General features: G+C 36.0%; 1 protein-coding gene across 2 annotated transcripts in view; it reads right to left on the minus strand.

The window, feature by feature from the left end:
- The window catches only part of LOC149928513 (uncharacterized), a 40,047-nt gene extending 37,620 nt beyond the window's left edge, over positions 1-2,427 (minus strand). For both annotated transcript variants that reach the window (XM_090158741.1, XM_090158740.1), the window contains exon 1: positions 2,267-2,427. In XM_090158741.1, the coding sequence (XP_090014867.1) occupies positions 2,267-2,289 (23 nt within the window). In that variant the 5' untranslated portion in view covers positions 2,290-2,427. The remainder of the gene's footprint in view (positions 1-2,266) is intronic.
- Between the last annotated feature and the right edge of the window lie 17,396 nt (positions 2,428-19,823).

Raw genomic sequence — 19,823 nt, forward strand, 5'->3', positions numbered from 1 at the left:
TAATAAACATGAAAAAAATCATTTGTTTTGTTTTTTTAAGATAAGTTTTAATGCGTAGGTTTAGTGTACCTTTTATTATATCGGAATTATTTTTTGTTGAATCAACATAAAAAAATATGTATTCCTATGTCTACCCTCAGAATTATTGTTCTGCCCACACCACCTGCAAACAGCTATTTCAGAGATTGCCGGAAATTCAATTTTAATTACTACACTACGAAAAAAATTATATGACTCACAATTTCCTTAAGGGAAAAGTCCAGGTTGGGTAAAACTTGAATCTATTTGAAAGATCATGTTTAAATATACTCAAAAATATCAGTCGTAAAATTGTATCTTTTTTTAATGACGAGAAATTAATTTTTAAACGAGCCAAATTTACCCGCCAAGTGATCTGCCATTTTCTTACGCGGTGACGTTTTAGGACTTTAATCACGCGCTGTTCGCGCTATCACAGCGCTCTGTTCCCTGCGCGCGCTTGCTCCGCGTGCGGTCTGTCTGAGGGAAGACGAAATAAAATGGCAGCTCGCTTGGCGGGTAGATTTCAGTCGTTTAAAAATTAATTTATCGTCATTAAAAATAGATACAATTTTAGGACTGATATTTTTGAGTATATTTCGACATGATCTTTCAAATAGACCCAAGTTTTACCGAACCATGGACTTTTCCTTTAATTGATAGGTTTTGTTAATTAATAATATAAATTCTGAGTTTTGACCGAAGTTTTTTTGTTTGAAATAATTAGAGTAAATGCAGATTGAGAATACGTAACTGATGACAAAGTCAGGCAATAAGAGTCCCCAAAGGAAGATTAGTAATTACTTTTCGCCTGGTGACGATTTTCTTTAAAATGTGTCGATAATGTGGGCAATATATAGATTCCCAAAGGATAGGATAGATTCGAAAGAACAGTTTTTTATAGTCAGTGGAAGCTAGGAGCAACAAACACAAGGAGAACGCAGCTAGCCTTTAAACACGCTAAGGCATTTTCGTGTACAAATTTCATTGGACGAACCTTTACGCTGAACGTTTTACGGAAAGGGGGAAGACAATTTCCTAATTTTCCCCTTCCGACGGCCAATGTAAAATGTACACAAGAAAATGCACGACTTTTGACGGGTTGCGTTCTCCTTGTGTGGAGTGCTGTGTTTGTTGCTCCTAGGTTTAAGAAAATTGGTTTCTTATATCTTGTACAGACTCCTTTTCCCTGGGTCGTTTTCCCTTAATCTTAAGAGAGTTAATTAAACAACGGAAATGACGATATTATGGCGTAAGTTAAGTGAGGTTTCATAAGATAATGGGAAGGGAATTTACACTCACTGACTTTGGGAATAGACCTATAGTAAGATGTTTCCTTCGGAATTCGACCGCCTTTGCTAAAAATTCTAAGATAAACTAAGAATCACACTTATCTCGACCATTCATCTACTTCGAGGCTGATATGTTATAGTGCTAAATGGTGTTGCACTTTTAATTATTGATATTTTGGAACAAGTGAGCCACGTTTCTAACGGATGTTTATGGCTAACAACAACCTCGTTGGAGAATTTAATTTTAAATGTGACAAAATAAGAGAATGCGTTTCTTAACGGATGTCGATTAGTGTTCGAAAAAAATCTTTATTTGCTAAGAGCAAATTAAAACAGGAAAATATAGCTCTCGAAAAACAAGTCTTTTTCAGTTTTACTTTTCCCGTTAAGATTTATTAAAATGTAATTGATCTGCCGACCGAAATGAGGAATATCTATTAAATAAAACATAACCTTGAAATCCGCTTGACCTTATTATTTGCATAATGCTCAGATATTTTCAACTTCAATAATATCTTAGACGCTTATGGTGTTATACAATGTCGGTAAGTATTGGTACAAGTGGTGTGTGGCTTTAGTGCTAAATTAAAGATAATTATAATAATAACAATATTAAAGGTTCAAATTGAATTCTAGACATTGACAGATTTGTCATATAGTCCCGGTTTCTTTATAGCAAACTCATGAGATTTAGTTTTTCTTGGTTTTTATAGGTAACCGATTTGAATATTAACGACACTTGAGTGAAATATCGCTATTTAACTAACGAAACTAAGGTCTTTTGAACCATCTGGTATTTACGTTGTGAACTCTTAGTTGCAAATTCAACAGTTGGTACCAGAACATCTCGCGAAAAAAATGTCCCAGCACTAGTAGTGACCTCAAACCCCAAATAAAAATAGCGCAAATTCCACAATGGATTGAAACCGCAAGTAAAGAAAGATTTCATGCCCTACCTTAACCCTTGATGCGAATCCATTTTCAGAAGATGCTCATGAACGTTTCGAATTCTTCTCGTGAAAACCACCGCAAAATGATATTCCTTTATGAAGACGCGAAGAGAGAACTGGCCGACAGCGGAAATTCGCCTATCACCGCGTTGGGAACGCGGCTGGAGGAGAGCGAAAAAAGCGAAAACTAGGATATATTCGGTAAACCCTCCCTCGTTGTACGGGACGGGACTCATGGATCGGGGAAAGTTATTTTGGGAAGTAGGAAAACCTTTCGAATTTAGATTTTAGAGTCACTATATTACCATCACTTATAGCGAAAACGTATTAAGTCCAAACCCACGACATTTTAAATAAAAGTTTTAAATAAAATATTTTACCTCTCCTTAGAATTTGCAGGTGTTATTTGTCCAAACCAATTTGGAGGACAGATGATGGAAAATGTATTAAACGTTGATTGCTTCTGTTGTAGAAATAAGTTGGTCTTAAATTCAATATGGCTGTTAATTAAGCGACGGTTAGTACTAATTATTTAAATTTAAACATTTTAAGCTTTTAATAAAATATTTCATGATTTTGTATTCATAAACACATTATTTACGCTTTCTTGAAAAAGACAGTATTGGAAAAATTAATATTCCTTAAATTGGATTTTGTTATATATTGTGTTCTTTAAATCAAGCTCGAACTTGTTTTTAACGTAACTAGCGCCAGCTAGCTCAATATTATGTTATAACTGTTTGGTATGTTTAGTTAGGTGATCCACTATAAATATGAAACTATTTATTACCTTTAAATAAAAATCGTATTTTAAAATTATCGCTTTGTACCAAACATGTGTAATGAACATATGTTAAATAATATAAATATTTCTTTTAACAAGAACATTGATATTTAAATAACATTTTAATTTAAATTAACACCAAATTTTAATTTTACTTGAAATAAATTTTATAATTTTTTGTTGAAATATTTCTAATTTAAATTGAAATGGACCTGCTACGTTTTTACTTTTAGTAAGCTATCCTAGTCACTAGTCTCGGGGAAACCATTACCCGAAACATCTACCAAAGCCAGGAGTACCCTTGCACGTCTACTATTTTCGTGTACAGTAATAATGAAGACCTTTCGTAAAGCTTACTGTGACTCTCACTTGAGAGCATTATAGAAGGTAAAGAGGACTTCCCTCGTTTTAAGGTCTGAGTTACAATGAGCACCGATTTTAAAAATATCCTTCCAGAACTCGCGCAACCTGTGCATCGAGACGGTTGGAATCAGGACAAATCTATATATAAAAATGATCTACCGCGCACGCGCATCCCTGTAATGAAGGAAATGAAATATTTCTGAAAAATATTAACTATATAATAGGTCAACATTGCAGCCTCTACGAGAGAAAGTGTTGTAAGTAAAAAACGCAAACCGAGAGCTTTGTCAGGCATCAATTCATCGGGAAAGCGGGTTATCGACGTTTCGTAACACTGTAACATTGTGACCCGTATTACTGATCCACATCCATTGCGGCAGAGAATTCGTATGATTTCCAAAAATTGTGTTTATGTAGGAGTTGTGTTTTTTCGGTGCCATAAGCGACAACTTATAAAAACAAGCTGGCAAGCCAAAATATACCTCTCCTCGGAAGAGTTTCTAATTTTCAGTAGAGCGTAATACGTATCCGTGGTCCTGTGGTAGAACGCTATCCATGGTTCTCATGTAGAACTCTGAGCAGGATGGCTCGTGTTCGAATCTCTCCCGATACTAACTCAATTTGAAAAGAAAAATTATACACCCAAATGACAAAAAGCGGGCTCTTTTGCAAAAAGCTTTTCCCTAATTCAAAGAAACTGCGAACGCAGCGATTTCACTTTTCAGCCCAGACAGAGAGACCCACTGAAAGACATACACGGTGATTGTAAAACCCCTCCTAGGGAACATGGTCCCTTCGGAGAGGTAAAAATGCATTCATCAAAATATCCAAGGACTCTTCGGGAATGAGAAGTTTTCCAGTTTTAAACAAAATGCTTAAAGCAAATTTTATAAACAAGTATTTTTATAATAAATATGTTTAATAAATATGTTTTAAGGTAATGAACATTTTTTATCGCTAGTTAATTGTTACATGAAAATTGTCAACTAGAAACTTGTAAAGCGTCATCGAAAACCTATTAATATCGTTGACGCGAAAACAAAACCTGAATTTTGCACCGAAAAAACACGACTTGAAAAAGTGGCAAGTTGAGCAATTTCCAATATTTTTTTTTATCAGCTAGGCTAATACCCAAGGCCCAAGTCATAGAGCGACTTTTATTGCCATTAACGTTTATCCAAATTTGCAACACTGTCAATTTTACGATACATTCATTTTATCTGAGACAACATGTTCAAATCTTAGTTCGGGATATTTAACGGCTTCAAAAAAGCGAAGCGGCCTGTTTCGCCAAGCGATGTATTGCAGCAAAGCGGTTTCAAAGTATGTGTAAGCCCTCGATTCCGAATACTAGGTTGACTTCGCTTAAAGGAAGTATTACCCCTCACGTTTTGTAGGGTTTAACAATAATTACAACGTTTTGGCGCTGCGAACAGGGACAGACAGGTTTTTGTGGGAATCGTCGTTAAAGAATGCCTTGGAGGTAATAATCCCTTTAATGCTTGGTTGTCTCTAGCACGCGCCAAATTGAAACACTAACTTTGACACGTGCAGAAGTTTGTGCGCGCGACAAAAAATTACTTAACGTCGCGTTCTTTCGCAAGCTGGTGTAAATTTAGCTTTACGCCAGCCAATCGCGAAATCGTGCGACAGGATTATACAAACTGCGCACTAGCCATGTGTTACATCACTATGATAAACTAAGCCTTGTACGAACACGCGTAATTAGACGAGCTCTTAAGCTACATAAGCGCTACTAAGCCAACGCAATGTCACTGGCGCGAAAGCTATGCTCAAGCGAATAGAATTTGTCGGAGCAACTTTAAAGTTTTCATCGGTGAGTTTTACCTATTCACATTGTCCTTCCCTTCTCTCCATTCAAGTTTAAAAGAGGTTTCGCATACGACTAGAAAAATAATTATAACGGCAATAGATTCCTTGCGAAAAATACTATATTATAGCACAATCAAAACAAATATATAGAAGGGGGCGCTATTCTTGAAAATTGCTAGTTCGCACTAGTTTTGCAAAAGTATGCAAAATATTCTTTCCGCAAAATAGGTCTTGAAAATGGCCAGTTCGCACTAGTTTTGCAAAAGTATGTCAAATATTCTTTCCGCAAAATAGGACTTTCCATTTACTACGGAGAAGGTGTAAGAGATTTTAGACGAGTGAGTGAGATCTTCGAACACCGACCCCCGGATAGAAGACCGTCAATAAATACAATGAGGTGAGCTTTTAATGACTTTCAGCAGTAGTGGACTTTATCCGCGTAATTTTGACAGTGTTAAGCTTGTTTTCCACTGGCGCGCGAAACGACGCGTTTCTCAGCTTTGAAACGTTGAAACGTTTTTACGCGCGTAAAGAAAATAACATTATGACGCGCGCTAGTGGAAAACAAGCTTAAGCGTATTTTGCCGCGTACCCGCGTAGTGGTTGTGCCGCAGCAAGTACGGATTTGGGTTGCAGTAAAACACGCGTCTGGAAAATATTACGTAGACTTCGTGGAGGGACTTCTGTGAGAACATAGCGGATGTTCCCAGTACGGCCAAATTAATGAAAATTCTGGCACATGATAATACTAAGCATTTTGACACCATTAAGTTGAAAGATGATAGTTTTTCCACGTCCGGTAAGGATACTCTGACACATATGCTAGATGTACACTTTCCGGACTCTAAGCTCACCAGCAATGGTGGCGATGGCACTCGCCCTTTGAGGATCAATCGAACCAAAAGGGAAGATTGGGCAGTGGCGAATAAGGTCGTCACGCATTCTAGACTTATATGGGCTGTATAGTCATTTAAACCCTATAAGTCCCCGGGACCGGATGGGATTTTTCCTATCCTCTTACAGGAGGGCAGTGATATTCTATGCCCTCTGCTGCTGATAATCTACAGGGCTTGTATTGCTCTAGGGCATTTACCTAGCACCTGGAAGCTGTCTCAAGCAATCTTCATACCCAAACCTGGTTAATCTGAATACCTGGAAGCTAAGGCATTTAGGCCAATTAGTCTTACCTCTTTTCTCCTAAAAATTCTGGAGAAAATGGTAGACAACTATATTAGCATGCCTATCAGAAAGGCAGGTCTACTGAGAGCGCCCTACATGCTATAAGCAGCTGCCTAGAGAAGGCAATTGAGCACAAGGAAATTGCGCTAGCAGTTTTTCTTGATATTGAGGGAGCCTTTGATAAGGTCTCCAGCGCAGTTATACTTAAGGCCGCGAAAAGGTTTGGTATCAATGACACATTGTGCCTTTGGATCAAATCTATGTTAACGGACCGGAAGGTGACATCCTCCTTGCTGGGCGACTCCCTTACGGTCTCCACCAGTCGTGGTTGCCCACAGGGGGGGGTTCTTTTTCTCCCCTTCTGTTTTGCCTGGTGGTGGATGAACTTGTTCGGAGGTTGAACAGGGGAGGATGCCGCTGTTTCGGTTACGCTGATGATATTGCTATCATCATAACTGGGAAATTCCCGGTAACAGTGAAGGACGTAATGAGGAGGGCCCTAGCATCAGTTGAGAGCTGGTGCAGAGAGGTCAACCTCATGGTTAATCCTAATAAAACTGTCTTGGTTCCTTTTACTCGTAAAAGGATAAAAGGCATGTTCGAGGGTATTTCCTTATTTGGAAAGGACCTAGTGGAGAGCACCGAGGTGAAGTACCTCGGGGTTATCCTGGATAGCAAACTAACATGGAAGCCACACCTGGCTGTACACCATGATCATCAGACCTATCCTGTCTTATGCAGCTGTGGTCTGGTGGCCAAGAGTTACTTTAAGGACTGTGCAGTTTGATCTGCGCACTCTACAAAGGCTGGCTTGTGTCGGCATTACAGGAGCCATGAGAACAGCCCCAAGCGCTTCTCTGGAAATACTCCTGAACATGCTTCCTCTCCACCTTTTTATTGAGGAAGCTGCCTTTTTAGGTGCCTATAGGCTTAACCAAAATGGCTGGTGGAAGGCTAATAATTGGGAGCAAAGCCACACCAAGCTTTTTCGGGGTATTTCCAATCAGATTCCGATTCTGACAATGGGTTCTGATATGATGGTTACTAAACTTCACTTTAGTAAAGCTTTTGAGGTCAACTTCCCTAGCCGTGCGGAGTGGAGTAACATGACCCTCGGTACCAGAGGAGAGATCGTCTGGTTCACTGATGGTTCTAAGGCCCACTATGGCACTGGTGCGGGGATGTATTGCCTTACTAATAATTTTGGCTTTTAGGAAAGCCTAGGGATACACGCTAGTGTATTCCAGGCGGAAATTTTTGCCATTTGCTCCTATGTTGCTTACTGTTTACATCAGGGGTATCAAGGGAAGGTTATCCAGATTTATTCGGATAGCCAGGCCGCTCTTAGAGCTCTCAGCCAGTATAGTATTCTTTCTAAACTGGTTCTTAGCTGCTTAGATTTCCTCTGTGCTCTTGGGTTGCATAATAAAGTTCAACTTTGTTGGGTACCTGGGCATAAGGGGCATCTTGGGAACAAAAGGGCCGACGCCTTGGCCAAGGAGGGTGCGAGGGCTGGGTTCATTGGACCAGAACCTGCTCTCCCCATCTCCCGGGGACTTTTGCGCGGCTTGATCTCCAAGTTTATGTCAGATCGTCAACTCAGACAATGGTCTGAGATTGAGGGTCAAAGGCAGGCCAAAGAGTTTACTCTTGGCCCTTCTAGGGAGAGAACCAGAGAATTACTCTCGCTCTCTAGGGCTAGTATTAGGATTGTTATTGGCCTACTTACAGGCCACTGCCATCTAAACAGACATTTAACTCTCATTGGGGTCAGTGATGACCCGATTTGCAGAGCTTGTCTAGCTGAGGAGGAAACTGCCGCACATGTACTCTGTAGCTGCGATTACTATGCAGAACAGAGGTTTGAGCATTTGGGTATGCATCGGTTGGAGACGTATGACGTCTCTAACATCACGGCCAGGCAGATTTTAAGCTTTATGTCAGCAACAGGACTTGTTTAAGTCACCCAGTTTGGGGATGCACAATGGACCTTAGGTCGAAGTGTTTGGCTTGCCACCCCACTCAATAAAACCCCTGAAATGGTTCAACGTGCTTTCGACAACATGGTTGTTTGCGCCCAAGTCTGCATCGCAGTCGATGGTGGAGTATTCGAAACACACTTTTCAGTTTTGTTTGTAGTTAGTTAAAGCCACAATTGACTTAGCCCCTTATACCCTTGTACAAATCATTTTTGGAAATCATTAAAAAAACAATCAAATCAATAAAAATAAAAATTGGCGTTTTCATGAAATTTCTAATATTTTTCCAACATACGTAATTTAAATCATTATTATTATTATTATTATTATTTCTTTATTTGTCCAAAAAATACATAAATTACATAACTTTTTAACTTAAACCTCAATGGGTTTTTTTAACGGACAAAATTCCCCCTAGCTAAGCAGTGCTTGTGTTTAGGGGGACAATTTACTTAAATAATTATTTAACATTTTTTATACGTTTATTTATTTTATTATATTAGAGACGTCACTCTCCAAATTTCAAGTTAGATATTAAAAATGACTTCAATTTAGCTTTAAAAGAATTCATCGACAACGCTGATTTTACCTCAATATTTAACTCATTGAATAGTTTTGGACCTTGAAATAAAATACTTCTCCGTACTAAAGATAAGTTCGCAGTAGGGATATAAACATTTTGATTTGCTGCAAAGCGGGTTTTATAATTAAAATTATTTGGTGACAGAATACTTTTGTCAACATATTTATAGAACAGTAGGATAACCGACATGATATATAACTGTCTAATATTTAGAACATTATACTCTATATATAGTTTAGAAGTTGAATAGTACCATGGTTTTTTTAGACAAATACGTAAAATACGGTTTTGGAAATTTATCAATGGTTCTAAATTATTAGCGGTAGCACTACCCCAGCAACTAATTCCATATGAGATAACAGAATTTACAATAGCATAATAGACAGATCTTATAGTAGCTAAACATAAAATATTTCTTAATTGGTATAAAGTGTACAAGGAGTATCTCAGTGTTTTAATATTTTGACTTTTTTGAGAATCCCATTTTAATAAGTTATCTACGTAAATTCCTAAATATTTCGTAGATTTAACGCTCTCTAAAGGCTGACATGTACAGTTTAATATATTTTTGCAACTGGCACGGTTATGAACCTTTATATGTCCATCAATTGGCTGACCACTAGTCGTAACAGAAAATGTAATGTAACAAGTTTTTTTTAAATTAAGACTTAGTAAATGATCATCTAGGATATATTTTAAACTATTAATTCCTTTGTTAGCTTTAGTGAAAACCTCACTCCACGTTTTTACGCGGTAAATTTGTACCATATCACCAGCGAATGACACAAAGTGATCAGATTCATTGCTTTTAGAGATAGTATTTATATATATTAGGAACAGAATCGGACCAAGCACTGTGCCTTGGGGAACACCACAGTCGTAAGAAAGTGTATCACTATAATGATTATCTATCCTAACTACACCCCTTCTGGGGGTTAGATAATTTTTAAACCAAAGTAATGGAAGACCACGAATACCAATATTTTCAAGTTTTGTAAGCAATATGCTATGACTCACTGTGTCAAAAGCTTTTGCGATATCTAAGAAAATTGCCAATATTTTATCACCATTATTTATACTATTTAGTACATAAGTGTAAAACGAGTTTAGTCCATCATTAGTAGACTTATTTTTTTGAAAGCCATATTGTGTATTATCTAATACATTATATCGATCCAAAAACGATGTTAACCGAATTTTCATACATTTCTCAAATATCTTTGAAATATTTGAGACTATTGATATTTAGCGATAGTTAGCGGTTTCCTTCTTACTTCCTGTTTTAAAAACAGGAATAATTTCAGCAATTTTAAAAATCGCGGAAAACGTACCGCTAGAAAAACTCATTAATTAAAAAAGTTAATGGTGTAATTATTTGATCACTGATAATCTTTAAAGTTAATGACGTAATTTTATCAACTCCACACGAGGTCGAGTTTTTCAGATGTTTATACATTTTTTTACAACATCATTATTTACTGGATTTAAAAAGAATGAGTTACAATTTTTAGTTTCGTTGTATTTACATTGTTTGACACATGTTGCTTTAGGAATTTTTTTAGCAAGATTTGAACCGACTTTAGAAAAATACTTATTAAATTCATTAGTAATTTCCTTAGGCATTTTAGTCATATCTAGAGTTTTACCATTGACATCAATGCTCTTTACGCTATTTAAATAATTATAGCTTGGGTTCTTAATTTCTCTTATTATTTTCCAAATTTTACTCGGGTCGTTTGCAGTATTATTTATTTTTTTTAATAGTAATTTTGTTTTGTCGTTTTAATAAGATCAGATAATTTACGTTTATATTTTACATAATATTCTTTAAGTTTATTATTGAACGGTTCTGTTTTTAGGCGGCGATTTAATTTATTTCTTTTTCAATACTTATGACTAAGCCATTTGAGATCCAAGGTTTAAGTTTACGTTTTATTTTCACTATACTTTCAGTTCTTTTAGATAAGTTTACGTAAAAGTTTATAGTGTCAACAAACATATTAACAGCACTATAAATATCTTTACAATTATAGACATTTTGCCACGTTTCAAAACCCAAAATGGTTTTTAATTTTTTATAGTCAATTGTACCAATAGTATAAATCTCATTTTTTATTTGTGGTACGGCAGTATTTTTCCCTAGGTTAACTTCTAATACTGTTGCTGAGTGGTCCGTTATGTTTGTATTTACAATATAAGAATTCAGGCATAAATAATCACTCAATTTTATAAAGATATGGTCAATACATGATTGACAATCACCCACGGATCTTGTTACATCATTTATACAACTAATATAGCTGTATGAATTAAGGATATCTAAATATTCATTTGTTAAAGTTTTATCAGTCTGTAAGATATCAATGTTGAAGTCCCCTAGGATAACAATGTTCTTCTGCTTACCATAAGACGAAAGTTCAGCCTCTAGGCCTAAGAGGAATTTTTGTTCATCAGAATTGGGTGGCCTATAAATCGCTAGACATCGGATAGCCTCGTTCCATTGAGTACATTTTAAATCAAACTTTAAACAATTACAATCACCAAGGGTAATTTCTTCACAAACCACATTAAATACTTCATTTACAAATATGACAATTCCATCATTTTGATTTAAAAAACGAGTGGTGTTATATGTTTTATAACCAGGTATATCAAAAATGTCAATGTCTTTTCCATCTAACCAACATTCGGTAAGAAAGATTATCGCAAATTGATTTTTTAATTGTGTCAAGGTTATTAATAATTCATCGAAATTTTTGGTTATACTTCTTATATTTTGCTGGAATAATTTGAGTATTCATAAATAGTTAATGACTGAGTGTTATTATTAAACATAAAAGGAAGATTAGTTTGGAAAGCCATTGATTATATAAAAAAAACGATTATACAACACAGTAAAAATAACTAAATTATATTAATTTGAGATCATCCAGCAACTTAATTCTAGTAACCTTTAAATTGTCGTCTTTACGCAGAAAGATTTTGCCATTGTTAACCCATACATATTGGTAATTTTTAGATTTCGCTAATTGTTTTGTTTCATACAATAACTTTTTATTAAACGGGGTTAGTTGATCATTAATATATATTTTTGAATTTTTTAGTGCTTTATCAATATCATTTGCTTTTAGATCTTTTCTATTTTTAAACCCTTTAAACCAAAAATCGCGCGGCTTTTGGTTAACAAAGCGAATTCTTATGACAGGCATATTTTTAGTCCCTTTAGGTAGTCTATAAGCATCCACAATATCATTGTTATCAAATTGTACACCTATTTCCTTCGCCACGACTTTCAGTATCTCAAAAATCTGTTCATTTTTTGTTTCATCAATGCCAACTAATTCTAAATTGAATGCGAGACTATCTTGTTTTAATTCGTCGAATTTTTCATCAATGTCTATTAATTTCGTTTCTAATTGTTGGTTTTTTAATTTTAAATCACCATTATCTTTTTTGATTAACTTTACATCATCACGAACTGTGTTCAAAGCCTTCGAAAAGTCGTCTATTTTGTCTGAACAAAACTGGATTGACGCCTCGATGACATCTATTTTGTCTAATTTGGCCTCTATTATTGCAATTTTGTTCACCTTGGCTTGAATTTCATCTAATGTAACTAGTTTATTAAGAATTAGGCTTACATTTTGCGTTAATTGTTGAAACTTGTCTTCCGTTGGTTCTTCAATTGTGTCATCGTCGTTACCGGATCTAGTAGTTTTCTTACATTCATGACACTTCCAAGTTTGTTTACGGCTTCCCAATTTTCTTAGATTTTCTTCAGATTTAATGGTCGTACATGAAACGTGAAAATAATCGCTACACCCCGAACATTCAATTATCTCCTTAGGATTATTTAAATTTGAGTTACATTTTGCGCACACCGACATTTTTTTTTAAGGGAGAGATTAGATAACCGCAGGAGCTAAAATGTCTGCGACTACTCTAGCTGACGTCTCGCAAAAAAAAATAACATATAAGATTCATATGTTCTTTCGCCATTGTCTTCTCGATTTTACGGTTTTGTTTATTGTTTTTTTTTTGTTTTTTTTTGACAGCCACACATCGGTGTCGACCCAAGGCCTTAGACACCAGCACACAATAACTGATTAATCAGGGCGAGATATATGTGTAACGGCCACGCCAACGGGGGGATACGTGGGGACAGGGGTGGGGACACCCGTGGCGGAAGTATTCCGACCACCCGTGGGGGGATTGGTGGTCGTCCTCACACGGCCATCCACAAACTCTGCCTCCCGGACGCCTGGGATTACAGGAGTGAGCCACTACTCCCGGCTGTTTATTGAATTAAAGAAACGTTTGCCAACTTCTGACTTTCATAAACTTATCCTACTTTAATTATGAAAATTGAGTAAACGTAATTTAGCTTGCTCAACTTGTCACTTTTTCAAGCCGTGTTTTTTAAGTGAAAAATTCCTTTTTGTTTTCGCGTCAACGATATTTCTACGTTTTCGATGACGCTCTACAAATTTCTAATTGACAATTTCCTCACTAACACTTTTTTCAACCACGTTCACCATTCGCTCTAAGTTCACCATTATATTAGATTTGCGTCGATTGTGGGTTATTTCTCTCGGAGTAATTTTTTATACCTTCGAAAAATATTCCAAGTCCCAGCTATAAGGTCGGAGGTCACGTGAGGATAGACCAAGGTGTCGCGCACCATCAAAGGGTGACCCGCTCATCACTCCAAAATATTTATGACGAGAAATGGTGCCAGAGTATCTGCGAAAGATCAGCAGAATGACCAATACAAAAAAATAAGTTGAGAGGGCGATAACAATTATATAATAATCCAGACGGCTAAATCTTCATATCGCAAGCAGCGTATACTATACAATTCAAAACCCGTATCAACATCTTTTCAAGGTTATCATATATAGCAAAGGATTTATCCGGTCTGATACATACAGGGTGTTACGGGAGACAATGTCATAAATAATAGGGCGTATTCTGTCGGTGCTACTGAATTGAAAATGTCTGATGAAAATGGGTCCTAAAGCGTTTCGTTTCAAAGTTATGGTCCCTCGGAAATTGGCCGTCAAAACCCAAAAACCACCTTAAAAGTGAAGTCCTGTATTCTGCCTTGATCCCAATGGTTTTTAGTTATTACTCTTTGGTTTTTTATGAGATTAGATAACTTAGTATCAAAAGGGCATTATTTCATTAGAAGTAGGCTACGTGTACTAATGAGTTTAATAATGATTAAGGTCTTTGAAAATGTCAACGCAGTTACAATAAAGTTGTTAATTGAAATTGGACCTTTTTAGTAATTTGAAATTCAAGCTACAAGCAGTGGCGTAAATAGCGACCCAGCAGACCCCGCGCCGCGGTGGGGCCCTTCTCGGGGGCCCCAAAACGTTTATGATTAAAATCGGTGCTATTTAAAAGGGCCCCAAGTCGTTTTTCGAGGGGGGCCCCGGGGTTCCTAGTTACGCCACTGGCTACAAGTATGAACAGTGTTTAATTTACCATTTAACCGAGGTGGAAGAAAGTAAGGTTAAACTAAATGGTCGCCCACAATGCCACACCAGACATTTATGCTAAATTGCTCTAGGTGTGATCTACCAGTAGACTGTTATGCAGATTTTTTATTCCGTCACGAGAGAAATTGAACTTGTCAGCTGATAAGACAAATTTCGGATACTCGGGATCTATAGCAACTCTGTTCACAAGCCATTGGAAAAACTCAGTTCGCCTTGGATAGTCCCCGTCGTTAAGTGATTGAACGTTTTGAAGGTCTTAAGGGTGGAATCATGAATATATCTAGCTATGAATATATAATGGCAATAGCCTCTCTAACCTCCCGATAAGATTTGGGTTGGGCTTAGCTAGTCACGAGATCAATCACGTGGCGGAAATAGAGAGCATAATTTTTTTAAGCAGACGATAACTCAAGCTTCGAGTAAGTTGAAGAGGATTAACAGTTTATGGAATGAATTGGTGAGTTATTGAATGTATTTGAAGAATTTCCGGATAAGTTTTTCATCAAATCTTTTTTTAAAACAAAGGATTCTCATAGAATAAAAAAATAACAAATGTCAACACGATTAAGGGTCAAAAATGTCTGATAAACAGAATTCTACTACTAAGCCTTTGCTTATGCTCAGTTCGAAATCCAATGCGCCGGTAGCAAAATCACATAAAAAACATAGAGAATCCAGAAATTTTGAAGAAATTCTTCAGAGAATAGAGAATTATAATGACCAGGAACTTAATTCTACTGTGAATAATAAGTTAATGATGGACATTCAAGGAGGTTGCGAGTCAAAAATGAAAATAGTCAAAGAATTAGGATTTGAAAAGGAATCATATAATCTAGTCTCAAGTGCTATTGGCATCATCATTGTTAACGAACTGAAAAAGTTATTTATTAAAATTTACAAAGATGTGGGATATGACAAAACAGTTAAAAATGATGAAAAACACATGGAAATGGAGAAGCGGTGGTTTACTACACTTGTAGTAATTTGCAAGAGGCTGGTTGGTTGCACGGAAGGGTTATTGGCAACGGCAGATAAAAATGATACGGAAACTACCCTCTTAAATATTTTGAAGAAATCTTCTGCAGAACTTATTGGAAGCTCACTGAGAGACTGGGTGTCAGTGTTCCACGCTATCGCCTATGCAACCTTTGATAGTATTATGATACAAGTTATCAAAGAATATCCATCTATACATTTGCCAACCCCACCTCAAAATAACCAAGATTTCGGGTAAGTTTCTTATTTTGCTTTACCTTCACTAAGAATTAATTATTTTTTTTTGTAATATTTCAGGTTTACGGATGTTGATCAAAAATTAAGATTAATTTTATTAGCTGGGGGTTGTCTCGGTCAGATGGTGAATATTGGAAAGCGCAATGTAAAAAATGACTTTTTAAAATTCATAACAGCCATAACTATGGGGGACGAAGATAAGAAAACACTCGAGGAAGCTTTAAAGGATAGAGATAAAGGTGGTATGTACTTCCCAAGAAAACAACTAAACCCCTTTCTATTGAGGTTTGAAAGCGAGTTACGCAAAGTAGCATCTAACGAAACTATGAAAACCTATGGTCCAAATACTATAAAGGTAAGTTAATGGATGGATAAAGTATATCTGGATATTTCTGAAATATTTCACTTCAGAAGATCAAATCTAATTGCCATTTTATTTTCTGTTTCAGTTCATATGTTCCCATATGAAAAATGCCCTTTTTCTTAAAGAAGAATTCATTAAAGCAGTTAACCAGATGGAAGTTGAGGATTGTCGTCTGTTTGAACTAGATGATCATGATTCATTTTTCAAAATATTTATCAGGAAATTAGTGCACGCAAGAGTAGGAGCTTTCCTAACATCGTATAATCAATTAAAGGTACATTTGATGAAAGCTAGCAAGGGGTATTAAATTGGTGTTGGTATGCTAACTCCAAAAACCACTTTAGCTGCTTGCTCCATTTAACATTAATTTAATTTTAGGTTGACGCACGAAAACATCTTTCCAAGGGAGGATCAATGCTCCGTGATGATCTGTACGCAATTGCATTAAAACAAAAGAAAAATGGCATGAACAGTAAAAAGAGTAAAAAAACGAATATGTTGAAATGTGAACAGAATAAGTATAAAGACTCTAAAAGTAAGATAGTTAAGCATGCACCTAAAATAGTAGGACTCTCAAAAAAAAGTGATAAGATTAAAAAAATCTCGATTAAAAGTGATAAGATTAAATGTGATACTTTTAAAAAAGCTGTAAGCTCTGAAACTAACAATTGTAAGTCTAACTGTGATATAATCCAAGAAACAACTAATTCTGTGAAAGAATATAAATCTACTGCTAGTCTCGGCTCAATTTTGCCAAACAAATCTCAGATATTGGACCATAGCTCATCTACTTCTCGATCAAAACGGGTTATAAAAGCCAGAAAAGTATTAGACCTTTAATCATTTAAAAACATTTTTAATATTTGGTTAACAAATTCCTATTTTAAATAAAATATTTTTAAAACCATATGCAGCGATTTATGCTCTCAATGATATTTCCACCCATTTATTTTTTCTTCAATTCTGTTTCCGCCACAGCTAGTGAAACATTTCTGTAATCACCATGGGAGGCATGTATCCCATGAACATCTCTTTTTATCAAAAAAGCTCTCCTTGCTGTTGCGTAGTTAATTCCTGATAATTTCCCAGCCGCGCTAAATTTGAACTGACTAAATAAAGTTTCCACCGCACTTCCATTCACTTTACCAGGTATTAAAAAATAACCAGGGTTTGCTGCAAAATAATCTTCACAAAGGTTTAGGAATTCATAATACATCACACGCAAAAGATCCCAGGTCTATATATTTAAAATTAGTAAATTTTAAAATAAAAACTAGCTACCTCAGAATGAAAAAACCATAACTTGAAAAATTGAGTTTTGAGAAAACTCTCCTTAAAGGTTTGACCTGATAATTTAAATAATCTATAATGGTTCTTGCACTGATGTAAATGTTAAGGTGAGGGGTCTGAAAAGGGGTGAAAATTTGGTACAGTCAAAGGTATATGCCCAAGGGGAGTCTGGACCCCCCCCCCTTGTTTACGCCACTGGGTCAAACCATGAATATAGCTAGATATATTCATGGTCAAACCTTTAAGACGAGTTTTCTCAAAAATTGATTTTTCAAGTTCCTTTTTTTTATTCTGGGATAGCGAAATTATTTTAACACATACCTGCCATGACAAAAACTGAGATTGTTTATAATCTTCCAGATCTAAGAAGAACGTTAGTCGTACTTTATTAAATGTAAAATTTTTAACTAGTTTTTAAACTGTTTTCTACCTTCAATAGAATCGATCCAAGTACAAAAATAGTTGAACCCCTCTTTAACTCTGTCTATCATAGGGTGGTCTAACCGAAAGAGAGGAAACCTTGCAAGAATTCCTCTTTCGAAGATGTAGTTGAGGGACTTAAGATAATTATACACAGCCAACACTTCAGGAGCGTCATCTGGTACATTAGGTGCTAGAGTTGATTTTGTGGCAGACTCTGAAGCCTCAATTATTGATGGTTTAGCATAATGCAAAAGTGCCATCAGCATCTCTTCTTGCTGTGAGATTTGGTTGTTAATATTAAATCATAATTAAGGTTAGGAAAATTGGGAAAATGCAGTAGCGTAGCCAGGATTTGGTTTCAGAGGGGGGAGGGCAATTGTTTTTTAAACAACCATACATTGAGGGGGGGGGGGGGGTCACATGTTGTGGCCCTGACTATTTCACTGATAAAATAGACTCATACTTGTAAAATTTTAGCGGGTAAAACATTAAGCTTCGTCCATGAATCCCTCTCAACATAAGACTTTTGCAATTTCTTTACTAGTTTCGGTAGGTTTTGCTTCATTCTTACGATTTCTCTGTCATAGTGGTTTTCGATAACTTTCCAACCAAAGCAGATGCCTGATGAACTTTTGAAAGTCCTTGCTCCATCAGGGTGTCGAGAATCGTGTAGTTGATTTACCAAACTTTTCATCTTAATGCACAAATTAAAGTTATAATTATTAACATTAGGGGTGAGCAAAATATTTCTATTAGCAACTGAAATCATTAATTTTCTTAAGGTTTTTGACTAAATTTCTTAACTATTTGTAAATTATCGGTTTACTGGCTTTCATAATAACTAATAATTTAACTAAAAATATTCAACAAAATTTTTTCTAGATTTACATATTCAATTTGGCATTCGAAGTATCTAGAAAAAATGTTATTTGCACACCCCTACCATTTATCAGATATGTATTTTACAATAAACTCTTACCTCGTGGCTAGGACAAATAATCCAATTAATCCTATGTCCAGGCCAAAATGGATTGTCAAAGGAAGGATCAATCTGATGGGAGCCAACTTTCTTGCCAACTGACTTTTTAGGGTGACCGATTGTAAATTTAATGACACTTAAATTGGTGCTGGCACCATCACACACACAACCACGCACGTGAAAGTCATGGAACTCGAAAATTCTAAGCGTGTTCATTAAGCACGTATACAAATTCTTTCTATTAACAGGACCAGGAAATGTGAAATATGGCCCAAGAACGTCGAAATTGTGAGATAGATCGCGCCACAAAAACTGGAGAATGTATCTAGTTTCATAGTCTCTTGCACCTGAAATATCTTCATAAATATCCCCCAACACAGTGAAGTCCACGTCACTCATAGCATATCCGGTAATTTCATGACTTTTGGAGTTCCACATTATTTTTCCAATAACACGCACCTCATCAAAAATCAAAATACCCTCTCCCAGAGGAACTTGCAGTCCTTTATTTACTTGTTCAACTTTAATCTTATCGTACACTTCCCGTTGAGACTCCAAATATGAATTTGACAGGCCTGGTTTCTCCAATCGGTTGCCTGTGAAGTGCTTCAATGAAGATTCGCTCGGAAGATTTAAAATGTGGAAACTTTTGAGGGCAGAGTAGGCCGCTGGACTTCTTATGTAGACTGATAAGGCAAGCCTATATGTAATGAGTGACCACTTGTTACCTCGATTTCCTGTATCTTCGTAAAAAGTAAAAAAAAAATGTTTTAACTTCATATCAATTTGACTAAAACGTAAAACCAAACTTACTATTTTTCTTTTGGTCTTTCTTAAATTCCTCTGTGTCTTTAGCATGACATCTCAACCTGTCATTTTTCCATATTCTTCTGAGTTGGGCTTTCGTTTTTTGATTTTCATTAAAAACTTCCTCAAGGTCATCTTTAAAACTGGTGTCTATCTTTGAAACGATACTCTCTAATTCCTTTGACTGACACTCATTAAGCATAACTTCATATTTGGCTATTCTTTTCCGGAGATACTTAATT

The sequence above is a fragment of the Leiobunum rupestre genome, chromosome 9, assembly GCF_980474605.1.
Source record: "Leiobunum rupestre chromosome 9, qqLeiRupe1.1.hap1, whole genome shotgun sequence".
NCBI classification, from domain to species: Eukaryota; Metazoa; Arthropoda; class Arachnida; order Opiliones; family Sclerosomatidae; genus Leiobunum; species Leiobunum rupestre.